This window comes from Hippichthys cyanospilos, chromosome 4 (assembly GCF_059441005.1).
Source record: "Hippichthys cyanospilos isolate Australia breed blue-spotted pipefish chromosome 4, RoL_Hcya_1.0, whole genome shotgun sequence".
In the NCBI taxonomy this organism is placed as follows: Eukaryota; Metazoa; Chordata; class Actinopteri; order Syngnathiformes; family Syngnathidae; genus Hippichthys; species Hippichthys cyanospilos.
The window spans coordinates 17708773-17730336 of NC_142372.1; the positions used below are offsets into that span (position 1 = coordinate 17708773).

At 40.3% G+C, this 21564-nt stretch overlaps 1 protein-coding gene across 1 annotated transcript; it reads right to left on the reverse strand.

Moving 5' to 3' along the window:
- Window positions 1-39: 39 nt before the first annotated feature.
- crispld2 (cysteine-rich secretory protein LCCL domain containing 2) lies at window positions 40-17506 on the reverse strand. Its single transcript, XM_088412882.1, has 15 exons — window positions 17405-17506; window positions 13706-14039; window positions 12366-12484; window positions 10714-10846; window positions 8131-8246; window positions 7653-7753; window positions 6426-6599; window positions 6286-6346; window positions 6031-6097; window positions 5813-5946; window positions 5676-5719; window positions 5506-5578; window positions 5065-5140; window positions 3696-3826; window positions 40-1229 (listed from the first exon to the last, which is right to left on the reverse strand). Exons 2-15 carry the CDS (start codon window positions 13967-13969, stop codon window positions 1178-1180), a joined length of 1545 nt encoding a protein of 514 aa, XP_088269008.1. The 5' UTR covers window positions 13970-14039; window positions 17405-17506; the 3' UTR covers window positions 40-1177.
- Between the last annotated feature and the right edge of the window lie 4058 nt (window positions 17507-21564).

Here is a 21564-nt window from a genome sequence, read left to right on the forward strand (position 1 = left end):
TGAATAAGAAACACTGAGCGCGGCAGTTTAAAATTCAAATTTTATTTTCAAATTGTGCAAAAAATATAAAACCAATTTACAGTATACATGTCTATATAAAAACAAGTCAACCAAGAAAATTTAAACAGTCGCACATTCTTTTCATGATCTTGCTGCTGCTACTGCAAAAAAAAAAAAATAATAATAATAATAACTGAAATGATAACATTATTTACAAGTCCCCTGACTTTACAAAACCCATCAAACACCTTCATTACTATTGCGGTATGTTAAAGACCAGGCTGCCAAGCATAGTGATAGAATTGAGGTAGAATTAAGAAATACAATGGACAGATTTTCTTAGTGGCCACACAATAATTTGACAAAAATATGAATATTTACTGGTCAAAAGGAGCGATTAGCCTGGATTGCTGTTGTGGTTTTACTGGTGTGCATTCTGGACACATTTCTTCTATAAAATGCAATGAAGTGTATAATATTACAAAAGTGCATAAACTAATGATTTTGATTGTGAGCATGAAACTTTCCACACTTCCAATTATGACTCCCATGTCAACATATAAAATGCTTTTGTAACCAAAATGACACATTCATCTGTCTTGGGAGGGTGAGGGGAGGCAAAAATTATTTTCATTGGAAATAAAGGCAGAAAAAGTTAATGCAGAAGTGGCCCGTTGCCATTAAATGAAACCGCAACGTTACCACAATTCTTTGGGCCAAACAGCAACAAGTCATGAGCACGAATGGGGAAGTGTTGCGAAATGAGACCAACAAATGAAAAAAAAAAAAAAAAAAAAAACTGACCAAAACGTTAATACATGGTACTTTTTCAAAATATATATTATGTACACACTGATTAAATAAAGTGTGATCAGTATACATTCCTGCATATGAAAAAATATTAATCACCGCTGTAAACAAAAACTTCCATAGACCCAGCACCAGCTGTTCAATGCATCATAATTTACAACATTCACAAGTGTAGCCTTTTTAAAAGTTTTCTCTATCTGGGAAAACGTGATGTCCTTTGCTTCAGTTTAAGGGGGAAAGAGTTCAGACACTGTGGAGATGCTCCGCTTCCGCCAAAGACACGTGAATGGTGGTGCTATCAAACCTGTAAGCACTTCCTGCTCCTCAAGAGCAGGTGAGGTGAATTTAGGACATGTCGACGGGCGCCTCATTCCCTGACGGCAAAGACGCGGAAGGAGCCTCCTTCGGTGTTGCTCTTGCTGCAAGAAAGACCAATTACATGATTGGAAAGGTCATCAGTTCTTCTTTCGAAAAAAAAAAAATCATCAATTTACACAGACTAGGACTAAATGTTAATTAAGATATAGCCCAAAATTCTCCATTTTCACCAGTTATTTTAAATGTTTTCCATTTGAATCAGTTTTAATAGAAGTGTTCACCTTGAAAACATTTAGATAATGACAATGTATCGTGATTTCAAATTAAATTTAACATCAACTTAACATTCATAGCCTGTGCATAACATGCTTAAATAATAGTTATTCAATACCAAAGACATATTTTAAAGTATGTTTGATGAACCTCGGCCTTCAATCTTAGAAATGTATGTATCTATTTATTTATTTTCAATGTGTTTCTGTATTAGGGTAAAGGCGGGTCAGAAAATGAATGACAATGGCATTCTACCACTTTTCCAAAACATCGATTTCACGACTGAACATGTTTTCAAATCCTCAATTTTTAAAAGTACAAATAAATCAACCTTATTTGACTTATTGACGACTCCTACTCTTAATTAGTGTTGATTACCGTATTACAGTATCGTTGTGTAGTTGTGCCATCGTGCCCAATAGAGAATGATATGAATGAATGAGCCATAAGCAAAAAGGCGTGCATGAGATGGAAGAAGTTTGCCGTTTTTCATATGAAATGAAGTGAGAAAAAAAGTGTCTCACTCAATATAGCATTACATGTAACATTTTCTACAAGAAGAAGGAAGAATAATATTGATTGTGCTTGACATATCTATTATAATGATAAATATGTTGGCGACTTGGATGGCCCGTGTACCATATTGAGATAGTTTCATGCAAAGGCTTCATTTGCAATCGAAATTAAAACAAGCACACACAGAATCATGTGACATATTACTGACACGGACCTGCTAACATGTGTTAACGCTAGAATAACTTTATGCGTAGATCATTCGTGAGACCTTGGAGCCACATATTTATTGATGATGATATGCCCGCTCACCTGCTATCATATCACATGCAATTATTCTTATAGGAAAGCACTTATTAGGCTAGATCCGGGGTGATTACTTGTCCGTAGAATAGATCTGCACTGTAACTGTCATATTGTTTGCCAAGAGTTCGGAACTCCACTGCAGCCTTTTATTGACCCGAGAACGCCTAGCCCGATTGCATTGGTTTTTTGTTTTTTTTGTACATGTTCATTGTAGTCAGAACAGTCAGGTATTTTGGACCACTCAGCACTTTGCACACTCAGTTGAAATGCCAGGCTTTAAAGTAAGCAAAGATCCCATGTGTGGCCCATCCGCACAGCCAACCACACCATTACTCTTACAACAGGGCGAGCCACAAAGGCCTCCCTTCGCCCACTTTTGCACCGTCTGAGCCAGCTGCAGCGACGTGAGAAACATGGCGTGCATGCAAGCTAGCCACTGTGCGCTTTAAGCACATAAATCCTGCTATGATGTGATGAATAAATGTACTTTTCTTTCACGCAGATCTCAACTTTGAGCTGTTTCCAATGCGTTTTGGCTGGACATCAGCGGGGCGCTGAAGAAGACAAATCTTTTGTTTGATTTGGTTTTAAAATGGACTTTGATTTGATATGGGGAATCCGCCAGTGTGCGGGATGATTTTGACCAAAGTCAGGCCTCCGCCTCTGTTGTAAGGTTTTTAGACTGAATGGGGTTTCTCTTAGCCCAGTTCCAAACATGCACCGCAATTCATTCAGCAGATTTTATGTTGGATTGGGAAAAAAACAAAAAAACAAACGTCATTTTCAATGAAAATAGCTGACAAAAACTGATTCGTAAAAGCTTTTTAAGATATGATACCATATGGACATGTGTCTAAACTAAGACACTTCGTTATAGTGCCTGGCAACCAGATGCAACATACTGTAGTGCTTTTTTGTATTTCTTTACCTCCCCCAAAACAAGTTTATTCCTCCCTCTTGATGACACAAGATGCTGCAAAGCACTGAATGTAGCAGATTGGCTCAAAAACCTTCATGGGACCTTTTCTGGCCATGGAAGATTTTTGTTTGTTTGTTTGTTTGATTGATTTTTTTGCTTGTGGTAGAACTGTATAGCTCATAGCTATAGGTACAAACCGTTCATTCATTTGAATTTGCAGTATTGTTTAACACTATTTTGGAGCACAGTTAAATGAGTTTTACTGCAAAATGAAAAATATCATTACAGTTTCAGGTTTAACTGAGTGTAGTCATGCTTTGATGACAAATTATGTGTTTTGTTTGTGACTAGTGATACAAAAGTAGATGTTTAATAATATAATGACGTGGTTAAAACGCAATAAAAAAGTTTAGTGTGGAAAAAAAAACATGTTTTAATAAAACAAATGACCTCATTCAAATTACCTAGACATTTTAACAAGTACAGTATCAGTTTTGGTATTAGAAACTGTATCTGTTATCGTGGCACCAGTATTTCTTTGGAACGGAAGGAATACCTTTCAGACTGGATGCCATTTTTCAGCACACCAACATAATTCTTTCTCTTGTCCAAAGGCAGGACGTCCACAAAGCCTCCGTCTGGTGAGATCACCCCTGCATGGATGGCCGCCTTACAAATACTTGAGTTCTGTCCAGAGAAACAGGTTACAGTTTAGCAGCTTGTCCACAGGATTGTGTTTCCTTTAGGGCACGACTCTGCTGAGACGTCCCAGTGCACGTTTGCTACACGGTGCTTGTGTCTGCGACTGTTGACTTGTAATGGGACTGACAGTCCAAGTGTTTCTGGGGAGCTGTGATGTGCAGCCAGCTGGACGTCATCGGAGGCCAAGTTCGTACAAGGTGAAAGCCTATGAAACTTCACGTAGACGTTACGTGCCAGTGCCAGTGCTAACTCAACACACTGACTCATGAAGGTGACGTGAATTCTAGCACTTCGCTGTTTAGTCTACTTTACAGTGAAGCAATCCGCTTTCAACATGTTTCAGAAGGGCTTGCAGTGGTCATGAGCAATAAGAAAAAAGTCTTACTGAAAGAATTTCTGCTTTTTCACATATGTACAATAATTAGTCCGATTGGGAACAAACACAAAAAACTTGCACTTGAAGTCAAAGTAGCAGTGGAAATCAATGTTCACCAAAGGTTTTCAAATGTAAAAATACAAAAATGAGGAAAAATGGTAACAAGATGCATGTTATCGCTCACTGCTTCCCTGGTTTTAAGAATTAAAAAAAAAAAATTAAAGCGAAGCAGCCCCCTGGAACAGATCCATTACATATTTAATGATTTATTTTAGTTTTTTTCGTTTTGTAAAGTCAGTCATCGCCTTGACTTTTAACATGCAAACGCCACACAGGAAGTTTGGGCAAATGATTTGAACTTGGGTATCCGAACTGTGACGCAGACGTGCTAAACACTGCTCCACCGAGCCGCTCTCCCCAATACACCTGATTCAAATGATTAGCTTGTTAACACTCTCTGTAGGAGCTTGAACATGATCCTAATCATTTGACTCAAGTGTGTTTGGGAAAGAGAGTTTGAAAACATGCAGGATACCGGCCCTCGAGGACTGCAGTTTGACACCTTTGTTCCAATGCATTTCCTACCTCTCTTGTTTCTAAATTTCAAAAATCACACGTGAGACCTAATTTTCACCGTTTAGTAAAAATAGGGGTTCCTCAAGGTGTATATCGAAGTACTTCAGTTATCTGATTCCAAGGTAAAATATTGGATTGTTACTACGCATTGAAAAACTGTGCTTGTCATGTATTTAAGTATAGTGTAGTTGAAATGATATGGTATCCCTTCCATCACATAATACAACCATAAATCAATCTATGATTTCTTTTCCAAAAACTCATCACTTACGTCCATGTAGATGTTACTGCCGATAACTGGTGACCAATAAGAAGGTTGATTCTTGCAGTCAGAAGGACAGAAGACTCTGAAGAAGCAATTGGACATCAGTGTCAAAATGTACCAAAATCAAGTGTTCAGTTAAAGCCCAACTCTAACTCATTTGACTGGAATGTTATACATTTAAAATTAGAATACCAGGATCTTTCCAGAAATGACGGATATTGTGGGTTCCTAATTTATAGAAAAAAAAAATACTTTTTGTGCAGATGCAGACAAAATGAAAGCGATTCTTAAACATTGAAATGGTTCCTCTTCACACCTTAAAAGTGCTTCTGTTCCCCAGTCTTTTGATAACCAACTTCAATGAAAATGTTATAGATAAAATAGACTTTAAAACAGTTTTTTAAATGAGCTATTTTTTTCCTGTGGTGAGTGCATGCGATGAGTCACCTTGGACAATGTGAGAGGGGCTTTTTGAATGGGCAGAGTTCGGCCACTGTAGTGTAGCAGTCAACGTTGGCTTCTGTTCAGATAAATGGGAAAATAAAAATAAATGTTAAGCTTGCCGTCTTACCAGGTAATGTTCGGGTCATTTTAAATCAGCGCGGTACTCCTCCTACCTTGTACTTTGGCCATCATGAAGGCGTTTCCTGGCTTATATTTACTGTAAAGTACATTCAAAGATGTGTTTAGACATGGGGAAATCACAATTTATTGCTGCACAGTTTATATTATCTATGAACAAACTGAGGTTCACCTGAAAGACTCAATGGAATTTTTCGTAGCTTTGACAAAGAAGGGAACCTTGGCTTCCATCCTGGTGATGTCTACAAGCCCCCCGTTGTTGTCGATCGCACCAAAGTGAATGGCGGCACGGCAAATACTGGACTGCTACTCGAACAATGAAAAGCACCTGCTTCAGTCTCTATTCATTCACATAAAATGGTTGTAATATTCACTGGAAACCATGCTCACCACATCATAGTAGAGCGTTCCCCAAACCTTTCCTTTTCTATTCATGCAGTTTGCTGGACACTTATATCTATGAAAAATATGGTATTTCACAAAATTAGGAACACTGAAATATCACAACAGTTCAGTTTTTATCAAGATTTCCATTCGCTTATTATTATTTTATTTTTTTTTTCTAAATCGGCACCAGGACGAAAATGAAGTTGACACCCTTGCATTATACTTTGAAGATATGTGAACATTTGTGTTGCAAGTCACCTGTTGCAAGTCACTCCTCTGCACTTGTCTCGCAGTCTGGTCTCACACTTGATGGGCTGAGCTGCAAAAAATACGGAGGTGAAAAATTAGATAAAATAACAGAACAATGTTAATGTCTTCTATAGTCATGTAAAAATTACCAAGGTTGGTGTTACTTGAACCCCTTGAGGCTGGGCTGCTTGGCATAGACGGCTTGGACACTGGTTTCCTTGGAGTGGAGGGTTTGGGTGCAGGTTTGGCGGTTGTGCGAGGCACGACGGGCACCTGTGGCTTCTCCACCTCATTCATATCCTCGGTTTCTGTGCGCTGGGAGTCTAACATTGGATGCAAAGGCAGGATTTTCAATAAGATGTAATTTTTTCTTTATACAATCTAGGAGAGTACATATTTCTTTTTTTGCATATATGGTCCTCTTATGAAGTACAGTTCAGTTGTATTTCACTTTAAATTACAATACAATGCATTTAACAGTTACGAAGGAGGAGTTTTATTGAGGTACAAACGTTATTTAACTTTAACATGCAATACATTGTTATGGATCGTTATTTGTTATATTTTCCTATATTGAAGGACAGCGTGAATGTCAAAAATGTGCAGTGGCTTACAATATTGTCCAAAACAGAGTAGCCTTTATTTGCAAAAGAAGATTGCCACACTCCAAAAATGTCTATCACAAATTATCGATGAAACTGCCCTTTTTCCATTTCAGCCCAACATTTTGTGCTCCTTCTGGTATGCACACCTTGGTCATTGGAGGGCAAAATAATACAGAGGAATAAAGACATGAACAAGTAAGAGTGTCACACAATAACGTTGATTATTTTTGTCAGAGGCGGATGTATAGGTGAGAAGATTTATGTTGCGTCTACATGTGTTCCTACACTATTTGCTTTCAAATATGAGTTTCTTAAATGTGTTACAGCATCGTAAATCCAATGCTATTTGTTATATCAGCCACGGCTTTGTGCATCTAGCATTAGGCTAGCAACATTTTGTATAAGGCAAAGCTATGTGGTTGTTTTGAATACACATGTACAGTAATTGTATTTGCGGTATGTTTAGTTTGAGAGTCAGCTGAGCGTGGCAGTATTTCTTCTTTTGAAAAATTGCTCACTGGATGCCAAACTGCTGCTTCTTGTTTTGGGAGTGGAACTGAGTTCCCTGTCATAGTCTAAGCACTTTTATTGAAAAGTGTTGCTTACAAATCAAAGCGCAACAATCTGCTGAGCGATGGTCTCTGGACCAAAAAACATTTATGTCTCTCTCAAGTGAAGTATTATCTCAGGTAATACTTGAAATGTCAATAACCACTGCCTTTGTGGATCCACTATATTTTATTGCAAAGTAACGGCACCGTTTAGGCTTACCTTTGTAGCATAAATTATTTCTGCATCCTCCTCCATAGCTGGGTGGACACTGGGAGCACGGGCGGCCATTTTTGTAGGGAGCCTCCCCGATCCAGTTGCCCCTGTGGGAACACGTGGCGTACATGTTGACTGTGGGATGGAACTTGTCAGCATCACTTTGCTTGCCAGCCTTGTAATGACTTTAACACTATTCGCCTGCGGTCAACAATCCTAAGAGGCTAATAAAAGCTCTCCACGTTGTCTCTAAATGGAATGGAAACAAGCCCTTATTTTCCATTCCCAATGCTTCATTATTGTTGTTCTATTTTCTGACTTCTGGAGGAATTTGAGTGGCCCCAAAATGTCATTCAGTGTTCAAATGAGCGGTCAAGCCGACAGCCGTGAGTACGTTAGGAACATAAACTCGGCCGCCAAGACTTTTCGGAAGAAAAATGTCAGCAAAGACCAAAGGTGTCATTTTTGGAATCTTTGGTCTTACTTTGGGGAGTAGTTGCACACGAGGTAGACGGCGTTCTCCCATGTTTCCCCCCACACGTTCATCCTCGGACACACGTGAACGGCGCAGCCAACTCTGCTCGTGGTGGCCCAAACCACCTGTGAAGAGGGGAAAAAAAGAAAGGCCAAAATAAGCTGGAGGTTCTGAATGAATGAAAAGACATCTAGCAGGTTAACCTATAAAAGTGACGTCCCATTTTTCCTCGGGTCGTTTCTCACTCTCAGCTTGCGGGTCAACGGATCATTCCAGAGGAAGCAAGCAGACACGCCGTCACGATTAACGAGGCCAGTGGGACGCGGCCGAGTGGCCCGCCTGTTTTTATGCCCCCGTCAGACGCTCATCTTGTGTGAACACACTTTGCCCACTGGGATATTACCTCCATCACTCTCATCAACCTAACGGAAAACCCATCATGCTCTAATACCTTACTCGGAAGAGTCCAAGGTAAAATAAAACACCTTAATAAATGGAAAACTGCTGCAGCGGTGCTAAAGATGAATGATGTGCCACTTGAAGGGGAATACGACACTGCAGGTTCCAAAACTTCTAACTTTTCCTCCCTTTCCTTCAAACGTGCGTGTGTGCTCTCGCTGCTGAGGAATGTCCATCTTTTTTCCGAGTAGAGACTTTTCAAGGCCACTGGAAGCAGTGAGTCAGCACGGGGAACTCATGTGTGATGTGTGCTGCGATGTGAGCCGGGGACTCTCCATCTTTGGAGACCATTGTCCAGTCGGGCAAATACTTTGTTACTGTGAATAAAGATCGTGTAAAGTGAAAACAAAGATGTCATACAGGAGTCAAATTTAAAGGAGAAGAAAAAATAAAAGTGTACATCGAAAGAGTCTTTGAAGACGTGCGATATCAAGCTCTTCTCCTTGCTCTCAAATAGTGTTGGTGAGTCCATTCACTGCCCTACTTAACTGTCATTCAAATTATCCTGGAAAAAATGAATGTTACTCTCTAGCATCTTTCCTCTGTCCAAAGATCCGAAGACCTGTTTCAGCTGCAAAAATATATCCGCATAAAGCCTCCGATGGCTGGATTAAATGCGAGCAAGTTGATTGGAGCATTTCCACGCTACAACAACGAGGCACTCTAGAGCCACCCCAATGGTGCAAAGCCCTGTTCCACAGATGGACAATCAAACCACCTTTTTTTTTTCGCCTCATTCTTCCATCTTTTCTCATTGAGTTGCATGCTCTCACGGTGAACACCCAGGCACTCTAAAACAGCCATGCCAGCAGATCATCGGACAGACAAATTTTCAGGAGGGCACTAATGAACCCAAGTGCTTCACAAGACACCATTTCGCCAGATGTTTTCAAGTGAACATTCTGTCCACTTAAGTTTGAAAGGAAGAAAAGTCATGGACAAAGTTTGGATGCTCAGTTCAAGCAGTGCCCCCCACTCACTGCAGCATCTTTTAGAAGAATCCAGGTCAAGCATGGAGGGATGAATGTGAATGACTACCAGATGGCCCTGGTCAGATTTCAGGCTGAGGGGCAGAGGGAGGAGTGCGGATGGTTCCGTAAACACATCCCAACAGCTTCAAAGTGAACTAGAAGGGAAGATTTTCTTCAAATACAGCTACAAAAATCAAATAAAAAACAGGTTACAGGACTTTTAAAATGTAACTTGATGACCTGACGAAGAGAAAAGTAGGCTACTCGGTTTAGAGTGACACCATTGGATTTGTTCCTTTAATATGGTAGGAGTTAAAGGAAAATCCTTCATGTGGTTTGTAATATGTATTTGTGTTTCATACTGAGACATTGTTTGATGATTGTGAATACAGATAAACACGTCCTCCCTACTCCAAAAAATTCTATTTCGCAATCTATGGCTGTGTAAACATGTGACCATACAAGAAGAAATGAACCAACTAGATAATGCATATATTTTTGTCATGATGAATAATTATGATAAATTAATTCAGTGAGATAAATGATAACACCTAAAGGAAAATGCCATAGTATCACATGGCTGAGTTTTAACACTTTAAAAAACAGAAACTAGAATAAAACATGTACAGCGAACGTCCATTAAAAAAAGAAAATGCACTCATTGGCATACATTCTTTATCTTCTGCAATGAAGGACTAATCTTACTGAAGGTTATTGAGTAGTTTAGTGCAGTTTGTTTGTCTGCAGGACTGTTCCATAACGCAATCTGGTGGACAAGTCGCACACAGTAAAAGATAACATAGATAACAAAACATAAAACATAGATGTTTCAGAGTTCCATTGTTGTTACTAAAAGAACACATGTTAGGGTTTATTTGGATGAAAGGTTGGAACAGATTAATGTCATCTCCATTCATGTCAAAGGAGGAAGATAATTTGAGATTATGAAGACCTATCTATACCACCACAATGCACAACCACAAACAATGTGAAAATATCATAAAACTGTCAAAACAAATCATCTTTTTATAAGGATTTCATTTGTATTCAATAGCGTACGGCATTCATGTGTTCATGCATTTTTTAATTAATGGTTTGCCTGTGCTTCATGCTTTTTTTATCCAGCGCATCCATTTGTCTAGTGTTATTGCTTTCCCCTCACCTGGGTGTAGTGGGTGCACATGGGCCCGGAGCAGCGCTCGGGACACCAAGGATTGCACTCATGAGGGTAGGGATAAGTGTAGTCTTTCACCTCATCATACCAAGCCTGAACGTGGAAGGCGGGAGAGCGGTATCTGCATACACAAACCAGTAGATTCAGTCAAACATTATTCTCTCAGCACTTCTTCCTCTCTGTAACATGGGAAATTATAAACAACAAAGAATTAAAGAGAACTAAACATGCCCCCAACAACTGACAAATTGCTTTTGCAAACATGTCTATTTAGGGTATTGCACAGTGCACAGCATGATGGGGAGAGAGAGAGAGTAAAGAAAGAGAAGAAAGAAAGAAAGAAAGAGAGCGGAAAGAAGGGAATCCTCAGGGGGTGTACTGGCACAAGAAGAAACGACGGGAAAGTGGGAGGTATGAACGCCTCAGTGAGAACGACAGCAGATTCCTGGAAGGGCACCTGCTGTCATGGCAATGCGCGGTCGTACACAGAGGCCTACTGTGGACACACATGCACACATTCATACAACAGTCAACTACTACATACTGTACATTACATGAGCAAAATGAACCGATGGGGAAGGACGTAACCCTGCAAACATTTGTCCGCATTGGTTATGGTACAAATCACCCCGAAAGAAATGAAGCAGCGAGGGGAATGCATACTGTAACGGCAGTTTAATGGTTTCCAGTGTACATGGACAAACCCCAGACGACATGTACAAGGCTAACACTAAAGATGGTAATAAATTCATTTTAAACACAGATTAGCACATCTTGGCAGAGTTCAGGCCTTCATTGTGCCCTTTTGGGGGTGGGGCGATAAAGTGCGGTGGCGCGGCCAGCAGGGGAGACGGGGAAAAAGACGACTTGCAATTGGCAAGATTTTCAACAGCTCTCAGCCAGACGGGCCTGTCGACATCACTTAAGCGATTGCCAGCGACTGTCAATGTGAAATGAGTTACCGGCAGATGTCGTTAGCCACACAGTGTGTACGTAAGCCAAACACACACGCGCATACTAATACACACACACAGACTGCGCTGGATCGTGTGTGAGGAGGAAGAAGTCACTGATTTCATCCAATTGCTGCTGCTATAAAAGAAAACTAGTGAAACTCAAGGTATGAGTGGAATTATGGGCGCCAGTTAATGTTTATACACTGCATGGCCTTTCACCATAGTGTCACATTTACTTCCAGGTAGATTACGCATCATCTTTCTACAATGGCGACATTATTAATCAACCCTTACATGTAATTTGACCAGGGATGGACCAATTATTGGTTCCATATTGGACATTTTAAAGAGTATTTTTTTTTTTTGTTTTTTTGATGGGCGATAATAAAACACTTCAAAACTGAATTAATTTCAGGGAGCTATTTGTTTACAGTGTTAGCTAGCTTCCTGAGAAATTCTACCGACATTGGGAACACTGCAAATGTAGTTTTTGTTAGAATTTCACGTCAAATATATGTTGCGAAATTAAATAAATAATAAAACTAGGCATTGTGCAAATCTGGTTGTTCCATAAGCATATGCATTACATTACAACAATGGGGGTTGGACGCTGGCTGAAAGTCGATTGAAAAATGAGACATGCTGTGAATTCAGACATTGTTAACATTGAGGCATCAATCTCACCTGCCCCAGTGAACAGCCAGGTTCTGCCCGATGGACATGAGCAGGTCCTGAGGTCCATGATCCCACTGGCACATCTCAGCCCAGTGAGTGGCAGACCTCTCCAGCTCATCGTCCCACACCTGCCGACATTCACGAGAGACATTTAGGGGCTCGGCTGACCCAAAATGTCCTACCGCTATCTCATAGTCTTCTTATAAATGTACTGAAGTATCACGGACGTGGAAGGAAATGCTACTAGTCATGTAAGGTCCTTCTACAAGTGTGCTAAATTACTTTAAGCTGTCGAATAAATGCTGAATCGGCTTTCCACAGTAGATGAGACCTTACTCGGCCTCTGTGAGTGACTTCTCAGTAAATTTCCAGTCTTTTGGTGGTCGTGCACAGAAACACTCTAACACACGGACGAACACACTTTTCCCAGCACACGGCCGAACCTTCAAGGAGTCCCAACAACAATAATTCCTCTACTTTGCCCATTCCAGTACCGTGCAGGCTCCTAACAAGCACTCCCACCCTTGCTTGTCTTCTGCGGCATGAAGCAGGTAGACAAGCAAAGTCAGCATTATTATCCAGCTTGTTAAAAAGAAACACACAACACAGCAGGCTGGTAATCGTGTGCTGTCATGACTGCACATTTCCAGTTTTTTTTTTTTGTTTTTTGTTTTTTTACTACAACAGCATTTTGCTATGGTATTTTAACATCTACAGTAAGCAATGTCCATTTTCCATACAAACATACATACAATAACATTAATTGGAGATACTTGGTTAACTGTGTGTCAGTTTATCACCATAATTATCTATACCGAACGATAAATATTTTCAAAACTAATTCAGTTTTCTTGGTGACATATTAACAGATGTTTCAGCGAACAAGAAGCTAATTTTTCATTGCTAGATTGCAGATCTAGATTTTGATTTTGCGTTGAGTCGCGGCACCCTCTGACGCTTATGTTTAGTGTGTATGATCAATCTCATGCAGTTTTGGCCTTCACTGTTTTGAGATTGGCGAGACGCAGCCAGTTTTACGTAGTGTTCCAAGCTCCCTTCCTTCCATAAATATTCACTTCAACGATTTGGACGCTTACAGTTTCAAGATCACCCATGACCCTTGAAAGTCGAAGGGCATGTTTCCGTGACCCCTATGCAAAAGTGGTGGAAACAGAGACAGTTCGAGTCTATTTCAAACTCCTTGAACACTGTTACCCATGAAAAAATTGTAATTCATTTACAATTTCCAGATTCCCTTAATTACCATTATTTTTCTTGATTTAACACACCCTGAAAATCTAGAATGCATTTTAGTAGACACAGAAGGGCATTTCTCAAGTGTGCCTCACCATGTACTCCATGTCGGCCGCACTGGGGTACACGGAGCCCCGCAGCTTGTTGTGCAGCTGGAGGATCTCCTCCCGGTCCGACCAGCGGATGGCACGTCTCCTCCTACTGCTCCTTCCATCTTGGCCAGTGCTGTTATGACCCACTTCTTGGTCCTCGTAGCGACTCAGCAGCTGCCGGAGCTCCTCGGAGTCTGGCAGGAAGAGAGACGCCGAGCCGCCGAGCCAGGAGAGCAGCAGGAGGGTGAGGAGCGGGATGAAGGCCATTGTTTACACTATGAGGTTTGAATACAACGATGCCGTTTATATTTGTGAGGGGAGCTGGTCCTGACACAACCTGCAGGGAGGGAACATTTCATCAGGTTCTTCCTGTTATGGGAGTACATATTACAACAGCTGACGAAGTAGACATCTCGTACTGAAAACTTCCTTTTGCGTTGAATTTTGATAGTATCGCAAATGAGTGTGCAATAATGTCATAACCAGAAATGCTGACACTAATTCAACAATGACTCATAGACAATATGTCATTGACATTGAGTGTCAAAATGAAATGAAATCAGTTTTTCTGCTGGAATCCACTTCCAAGTCAAATTAAGTCTCTTTTAAGAAATTGTAGAAAAAGTATTTTGAGCGAAATTTGCCAGTCCTATAATGCCTAAATGTCAGGTAGGCTAACTAATTGGATCGACGCAGCAGCATTCTAATCGCTTAGGCCAGTGGTTCTAAAAATGGGGATAAGAGTACCACATGGGGTAAGTGAAGGCACTTTAGTCTATTAGAAACACATTTTTTAAATGCAGTGTCAAGATCAGTGCACTTTTTTTCAAATTAAGAGCAAGTTAATTGGAACATGAAGCAACCTATTGCTAAATTGTGTCAGACTCCTTTGCAAAACGTTATATGCCCTCATTATGTAAAATTTCATACGAATGCACATTGTCATTGGCGCCACAAATTCTTTTAGATGAGCCAGAAATAAAGGAGAATGATGTAACACGATCTTCTGGAGTTCCTAAATAAAGGATGCCTAGAGGTCCCACAACAAATGTGGTTCCAAAATGTAATAACTAAGACATGAAATCCACACAACTGTTTTAAGTGCATCGCTTTCGGCAAAAACTATATTTGAACACAAAAATGGTCAATGCTCGCATTGTGCGATATTCACAAGAATGACTAATAGTATTGCAGCTTACTGGGAAGCTGAGACAGCTTTAGTTAGCTTTGTATTTGTGCACAATGCTCAGCCAGGTGGCAAAGGCACACTTCAAGAGTGGCACACTGTCCACCAAATTCAAGCAAAAAATGCCAAAAGTTGCAAAAATACTTCAATTTTTTGCTACTTCATTTTTAAAGGACCTAGATTATGACGATATTTTTACACTTTCCACAGTGCATATAAATGACCTTTGGCACATTGGTGATTTAGGGCTGCTCTGTGCAAGAATGGTTAGCGCATCAAAACCCGAGTTCACTTCAAATTCTCTCTAGCATTCCTGTGTAGAGTTTGCATGTTCTCCCCGAGCCCGCATGGGTTCTCATTGGGTACTCAGGTTTCGCCATGATCATGCATGGCAGGTGTAACAGGCACTCTAAATTGTCCTCAGTTATGATTGGGTGCGTGAATGGTTGTTCAATCCTGTGTGCCCAGCAATTGGCTGGCAACCAGTTCAGGGTATCCCCCACCCACCACCAAAGCCCGCTGGGATAGGCAACAGCAAGCCAGCGACTCCGGTGAGGGTAAGTGGCTGTATAAAATGGATGGACATTACATTAGCTATTTCATTTCTTATCAAAGTTTTATGGTCTTGACATTTCTAACCAGGAAGGAACACGTTTCGGCTTCTCACTGTGTGGCTGCCACACCCCCTTTATGATGTCGTTCAATGCCACCTGCCATGAAACATTCATCAACCAATCATCTTGACCGCTTAGCCTCACGAGGGTCAGGGGGGTGAATGAAGGAGCCAAAGACAGGCCATTTACTGGCATTAAAATGCAAAACAGTGTCTATAGATCGCACTTACTGACACAAGTTCCTCCTATCAAATTGGTCCCCATGCGAATCCAGTATCCATAACTAAAGTTACCCCGATGGGTGACTGACACTGAATGTGTGACTTTGTGCTCCCACACACACAATTTTGCCACTTAAGTGTTTTATACAGTAAAATGTTTTAATAAATAAAAGAAACATTGCTGTTTGCTTGGGCGACTGGGCAAATTCTCTCCACCTCAACTCCGGAACTAAAAAGAAACTAAAAGACGCGGGTAAGGTTGGCGTGTATTTACTCTCGCACGGGGGTGGTGTAGGGGAGGTATAAATTTCTTTTTCTCATGTCATGTTTACCTGCTCGTGCGAGGCGGGTGTGAGAGCGCACAATAAGCAAGGAGTGCTTTGAAATGTGTCAAAGAAGGAAAATAACACTGGGATGTTTAGGGTGAGAAATCAATGTATTGCATAGTTTAAAGCTCCAAAAGGGCTCCTGAAATATACGTATTAGAGATTTTTCAAATGTAAACTACAAGGGAGGTGTGAAACCTGAACATTATGATGTTATTTGAGCATATTTTTACTACAACTGGATGTTTTACTGTATTTCATTTGGTTGCTAATGTTGCAGTCAATAATGATTTAATGGCTAACAAGAGGGAGGACTTGTTCAAATAAAGCAAGGAAGGTGCAACGGGTCCGTGTGAACCGAGAAGAAAATAAACACAAGTTCTCGCTTGCACTGCTTCTCCCCTTATCCTTGAATCCCTTCACCTCTTTCCCCCTGGCTGCAAAGAGGCGGCTTGAGGTCTGGCACCGGCTCTGTGTCAACACGCTGTGCCAGGGGCAACTGAGCCAGGCACCAGGCATCGGGCAAGCACCACACCCTGCTGCTGCTGCTCGCACTCAACCGAGAGCAGCTTGGCTACCCGGGCCCTTCTCATGACTCTCCTGAATTTTAGACCCCGGTGACAGATGGGCTGAAAAGACATGGATGCATACTGTTGCTTCATGTCGTCCGGCTCCTTGAGAACTTTCTGTAGAGGGGGTGGGTTGACCTCTAATTTACCCCGGCACCATGCTTGCATGCATGCCAACTCCGCTTTCTGTCACTTGGTGCTAAAAACTTGGATGGATAGATAGATAGATAGATAGATAGATAGATAGATAGATAGATAGATAGATAGATAGATAGATAGATAGATAGATAGATAGATAGATAGATAGATAGATAGATAGATAGATAGATAGATAGATAGATAGATAGATAGATAGATAGATAGATGTACTTCAGACTTATAGAAAGATGGCACTAACACACGTAAGTAAACAAGAACACCACAGAGAATATTTTACAAAAATAAAAATACAGCCTTGACAGGTGATTACATCAGGACATGGAAACATAATTGATAAGAAAAGACTTCAACGGAATGGGTGATTATAAAAAAAATACCATTCATTGGTTTACTTCACGCCTTATCTAGGGGAAAAAAAAAATTATATATATATATATATATATATATATATATATATATATATAAACAGATAGTAGAGCCCAATTACACGTGCATCATCATTCAACTCTGCCTACATCACAGTCAGTGAAGTGCCTATTTAAATGGAATTCACTAGACCAAACTGATAGGAAGAAAAAAAAAAGTCTCAAGGCAGATTTAGGCAACAACCTAAACGTGTTATCTCACCTCTGCTTGTCTTTTGTCACAATTCACTTGCTTGAGGGTTGTCTTGTATTCCCGTGTGAGGATCTGCTGAGAGTTGTCAGCACGCAAAATGTGCATCTACAGTCAGAGCGGCTTCAAGAGCCTTATATAGAGAAAGGACCCCTCGGGATCAGAGGAAGGGGGGTGGGGGGGGGGCCTCCCCCGCACCAGCCTTTCTGAAATGTTCCTGGCTCAGCGCACACACGAGCAGCAGCAGCAGCCTCACGTCAGGAGGGAAAACTACAAATAATGTTAATCATCATACTGACAAATGAGTCAAGCAGCTGGATCAGCAGCCCAGAGTGGAGCTTGGCTGACGGACTGCTGCTCATATGTGCGTGCGTGTGTGTGTGTGTGTGTGTGGGGATGCACACAAAGATCATCTTCTAGTGGAGACCAACAACTTCATGAAAGTGTCATCAAGTGAACAAAATTAAAGAATGCAGCACCAACAGTCATAAGTGTATTGGTACCATTATTGGTACCAACAAAGACAAGCACTATACTGTAGAAAATGGATGGATAGATTTCCTTTGTTTTCATTCACTAATTGTAGTTGTTAAATACAATTCAGTAATCTACTGTATTTCACCACCTAAAGACAAAAGTATTGGGACAGGTAATTAAATTTTCAAACTGTGGAGTTTATCATGTGCAGCCAAAAAGCTACCAAACGTTTAAGGAAAATTTTGCACAAGATGCTGGGAGTGTGTCGTGGAGATTTTTGTTTTGGTTCATTCATTCAGATTGAACTTCTCCAAGCAAGGCTTTATGGACCTTGGAACAGAAAAATGACTCACTAAAACAGTTTCTAAAGTGTGCCTGTGGTGCTCACAAGAAAAAAAAATATGAGAAGGAAAATATATGGTTTATCGGGAAAACGGAACTCAAAGTGTGATTTGGTTTCACTGGTTGTAATCAAGCAATATTTAAACATTTACTTGTGGTGTGCAGGAGGCTACAGACATCAAAAAAACAAACCTGCATCCAAAACGTTTTATGTTGGGGTTTTTTCCTCTTATTTTTTGTTTTCTGGTTGAACCAGCCTAAAATAGGTAAAGGAATTTTTTGTGGAAGCATGCGCACAGCAATATTAGTTAAGTGAGCGGAGATGTGATGTACTATTTTCTTTGTCGGTCTCATTCAGTTTATCATTGCCAATGCTAATGAATTGAAGGACCTTTCAATGAAAGGATCGATCAGCTGTCAATACTGCTGTGCCACGTCTTAACCCACTCACGCCCCAAAATATGGCTGTGCGTGTTGTCTCAGTAAATAATTTCCTTGACCTGTAATTTAAATGTAATATACTTGTGTATATGTGTACAGAAAATCATAATGTCCTATCACGTGTAAGCTCTTTGTAAAACAGGCCTGCGGGTTACTCATGTTGTTACCTTAGTGACCTCTGGTATGTATGTATATATATATACATATACATACACATGTATACACACACACATACACATTTACACACATACAGTATACAGGTGCATGGGTTGTATATTGGTGAATGCAGATTACATCCATATATTGAAAAAAAAAAGGTCTGTTGCAAGTGGTTGGTTGGCAAATGAATGACGCAAATGTACGATAAGGTTTTGCAACTCTTGAGTTTCCCACACTAGTGCTTTTGCTGCTTATAAGTCGCTGCTTAAAAATCTGTTAAGACATCCTCATTCATATTTTAGAATGGCAGCAGGTGTGAATTACAAATACCACACTGTGTTCTACTAAAAGGACAGATGCATGTTTAGGGGTTTTCATGACTACCATTTAAATAGTTGTGTGCAAGGCCCAAATGTTCTTTAAAAAAAAGTCTGGTTTTATTCCTATAACAGTCACTTTATGCAGTTTGAACATGAACATTAAAAAATTATGAAAAAAAAAACTGTAACCCTATCCGGTTTGGCTATTAATTCCGTTTTTTTTTTTTTTTGTTTTTTTTCATACAACTAGAGGGAGCCGGCACACCACTGTTTGAGAACAACTAGTTTTAAACTAAAGCTTCCCTTGAGCTGAATATACCTGTAGCTTTCTCTTCATGTATGTGTACTTCAAGTTTCCCACCAGTGGGTTAGGTGTATACACTCTAATACATAATTCATAACATTTTTTCTGACGTTATATAATCGTAAGCAGGTGGTATTACAGTTTTTCTTTGTGGTGAATAAGGGGGAACCCACCATCACACATACATAAACTGTACTCCAAATGCATTAAAGTAAGCAGGTTTATTTAGATAGTGGCTGGAGGTGGTGGTTTGGAGAACCTCTAAACATGACGCACACACGCAAGCTGCAGCGGGGAAGCAAGCAGCCGAGAAACTAAATGACGAAGGCATATGGAACATGAAGCTGAAAAGGAAAACAAACCACGGGAGGACATCGAAAGGTCCACTCTAGTCACATGACATGAAATTGCGCCATTATTTTCAGGTGTCCTTTGACTATGTGTGCTTCACGTGGTCAAAGATGCTGCAACCTGGCAACCGAAGAGACCAGCTGACACAGGCCCGTACCAATGATACAATTGGACGCATCCAATGAGCAGGAATTGAATCCGACTGATAGGGGTGGCTCTATCATTAGGCAAACAGCCAACAGCATTGGGCCATGAGATTTTCAGGGTCCCCCCACATTTCTTTAAAAAAAAAACAGGTTTAAGACACTTATTGTATTAGTCTTAATTGACACACTGAACAACAGTTATTATAGTGTTTAACCCTGCTACTCCCTTTTCAGGCAATACATTGCCATTTTCTTACATATGTAGATTTTAAAATAAAGCTGCATCATTGCAGTTAATAAGTTTTTACTTATTTTTTATTACCATTTTCAACCATTCAATTGCCACTAAATTTGCTTAGGTGACAAGAACCTATTTTTCATTAGATCCACTTGTTGCTTTCCATTCAACAGTGTTCAACTAAACAGTCTCAGATGTAGCGCAGACTACAAATTGGGGAGCAAATTAAGACCAGATCATTGTGTGGTTGTTTACTTTGTGATTTTTTTTTTCCCCCTCAAATATAATACACAAGATATGTGCCTTGGCTCAATAAAGGTTGGGAAAGGCTTTAACAGTACACGCTTGTTTCAGCATTGCAATAAATACTCGGGCTAAAAAGTGATCTTGCAGCCTCAAAAGGAGAAGGAGCAACTTACACAAAAATGATTGGTGTTGCATTAGAAGGTTAAATACCAGTTGAAACCCAAACATCATTTTTGCCATATAAAATCTTACAAAACATCGCTATTATGAATTTGTACAAACCGCATGTACATTGTGAAAGTATAACATCAACATTAAGACGACATTTGATTGTTTCTGGACATGTTAAGCAGTATTGTAGTGGTATACATGTTTCATTCTGTAGCTCACATTTCCGATAGAATACATTCCTTAAACAAAATGGGCTCCATTATAATAAACGACTTGCTCGGCTTTCATACGTCGGAACCCCCCCCGCAGGCTTCCTCGTGTACATTTGAGACTTTGGAAGGTTTTTTTGTGGCCGCTCGGAGTCAACTTAGATGCCAACTTCAAGGCCATGGTGGTCCGACTATGAATATTAGAAAAGACCGGCTTCAACAGTCTGTAATTATTCATCTAGCTCTTGAATTTGGGCTGACAGCTTCACTGGCACAAGCGTGCACAATGTCATTGGAAGCACGCTACTGACACGCATGCTGACGTGATTAGAAAGGCCTCGCCGCATTTGGAAGCAGCTGCTGGAGCGCGTACAGTACAATATGTCCTTTGCACGGGAGCCCAAGGTCACAAATCTACCCCCAAAACTGACAGCACGGGGCCTCATGGTCACTTCGCTCATGTATGTTTAGGATTGCGGCCCTTTGTTTTATTAGGAACGCCGCATGGTGATGCCATGAGGTCACGTTCAAGTTTTTTTTTTTTTTTCTTTTTACTACAGAGAACTTAGACTGGAGGAAAAAAGAACTAGAATAATAGGTGTAAAAAAAAAAGGTTGGGGCCAGAAAATGATTTTTTTGTTTTAAAATATGCTAACGTATGAATCGTTTCACTTTAAAATATATCATGATACACAACTAGTCGTCTTTTAACGTTAATTTTAAAAAGAAACAGCACATCTATAGTTCAAACGTAAACGTTATTGCATC

Coding starts and splice junctions, on each gene's coding strand:
- crispld2 (XM_088412882.1), bottom strand. CDS start 13,969: ATGGCCTTCATCCCGCTCCTCACCCTCCTGCTGCTCTCCTGGCTCGGC. Junction 12,485..13,705: donor CGGCCGACATGGAGTACATG/GTGAGGCACACT, acceptor GAATGTCGGCAG/GTGTGGGACGATGAGCTGGA. Junction 10,847..12,365: donor CTGGCTGTTCACTGGGGCAG/GTGAGATTGATG, acceptor TTGTGTATGCAG/ATACCGCTCTCCCGCCTTCC.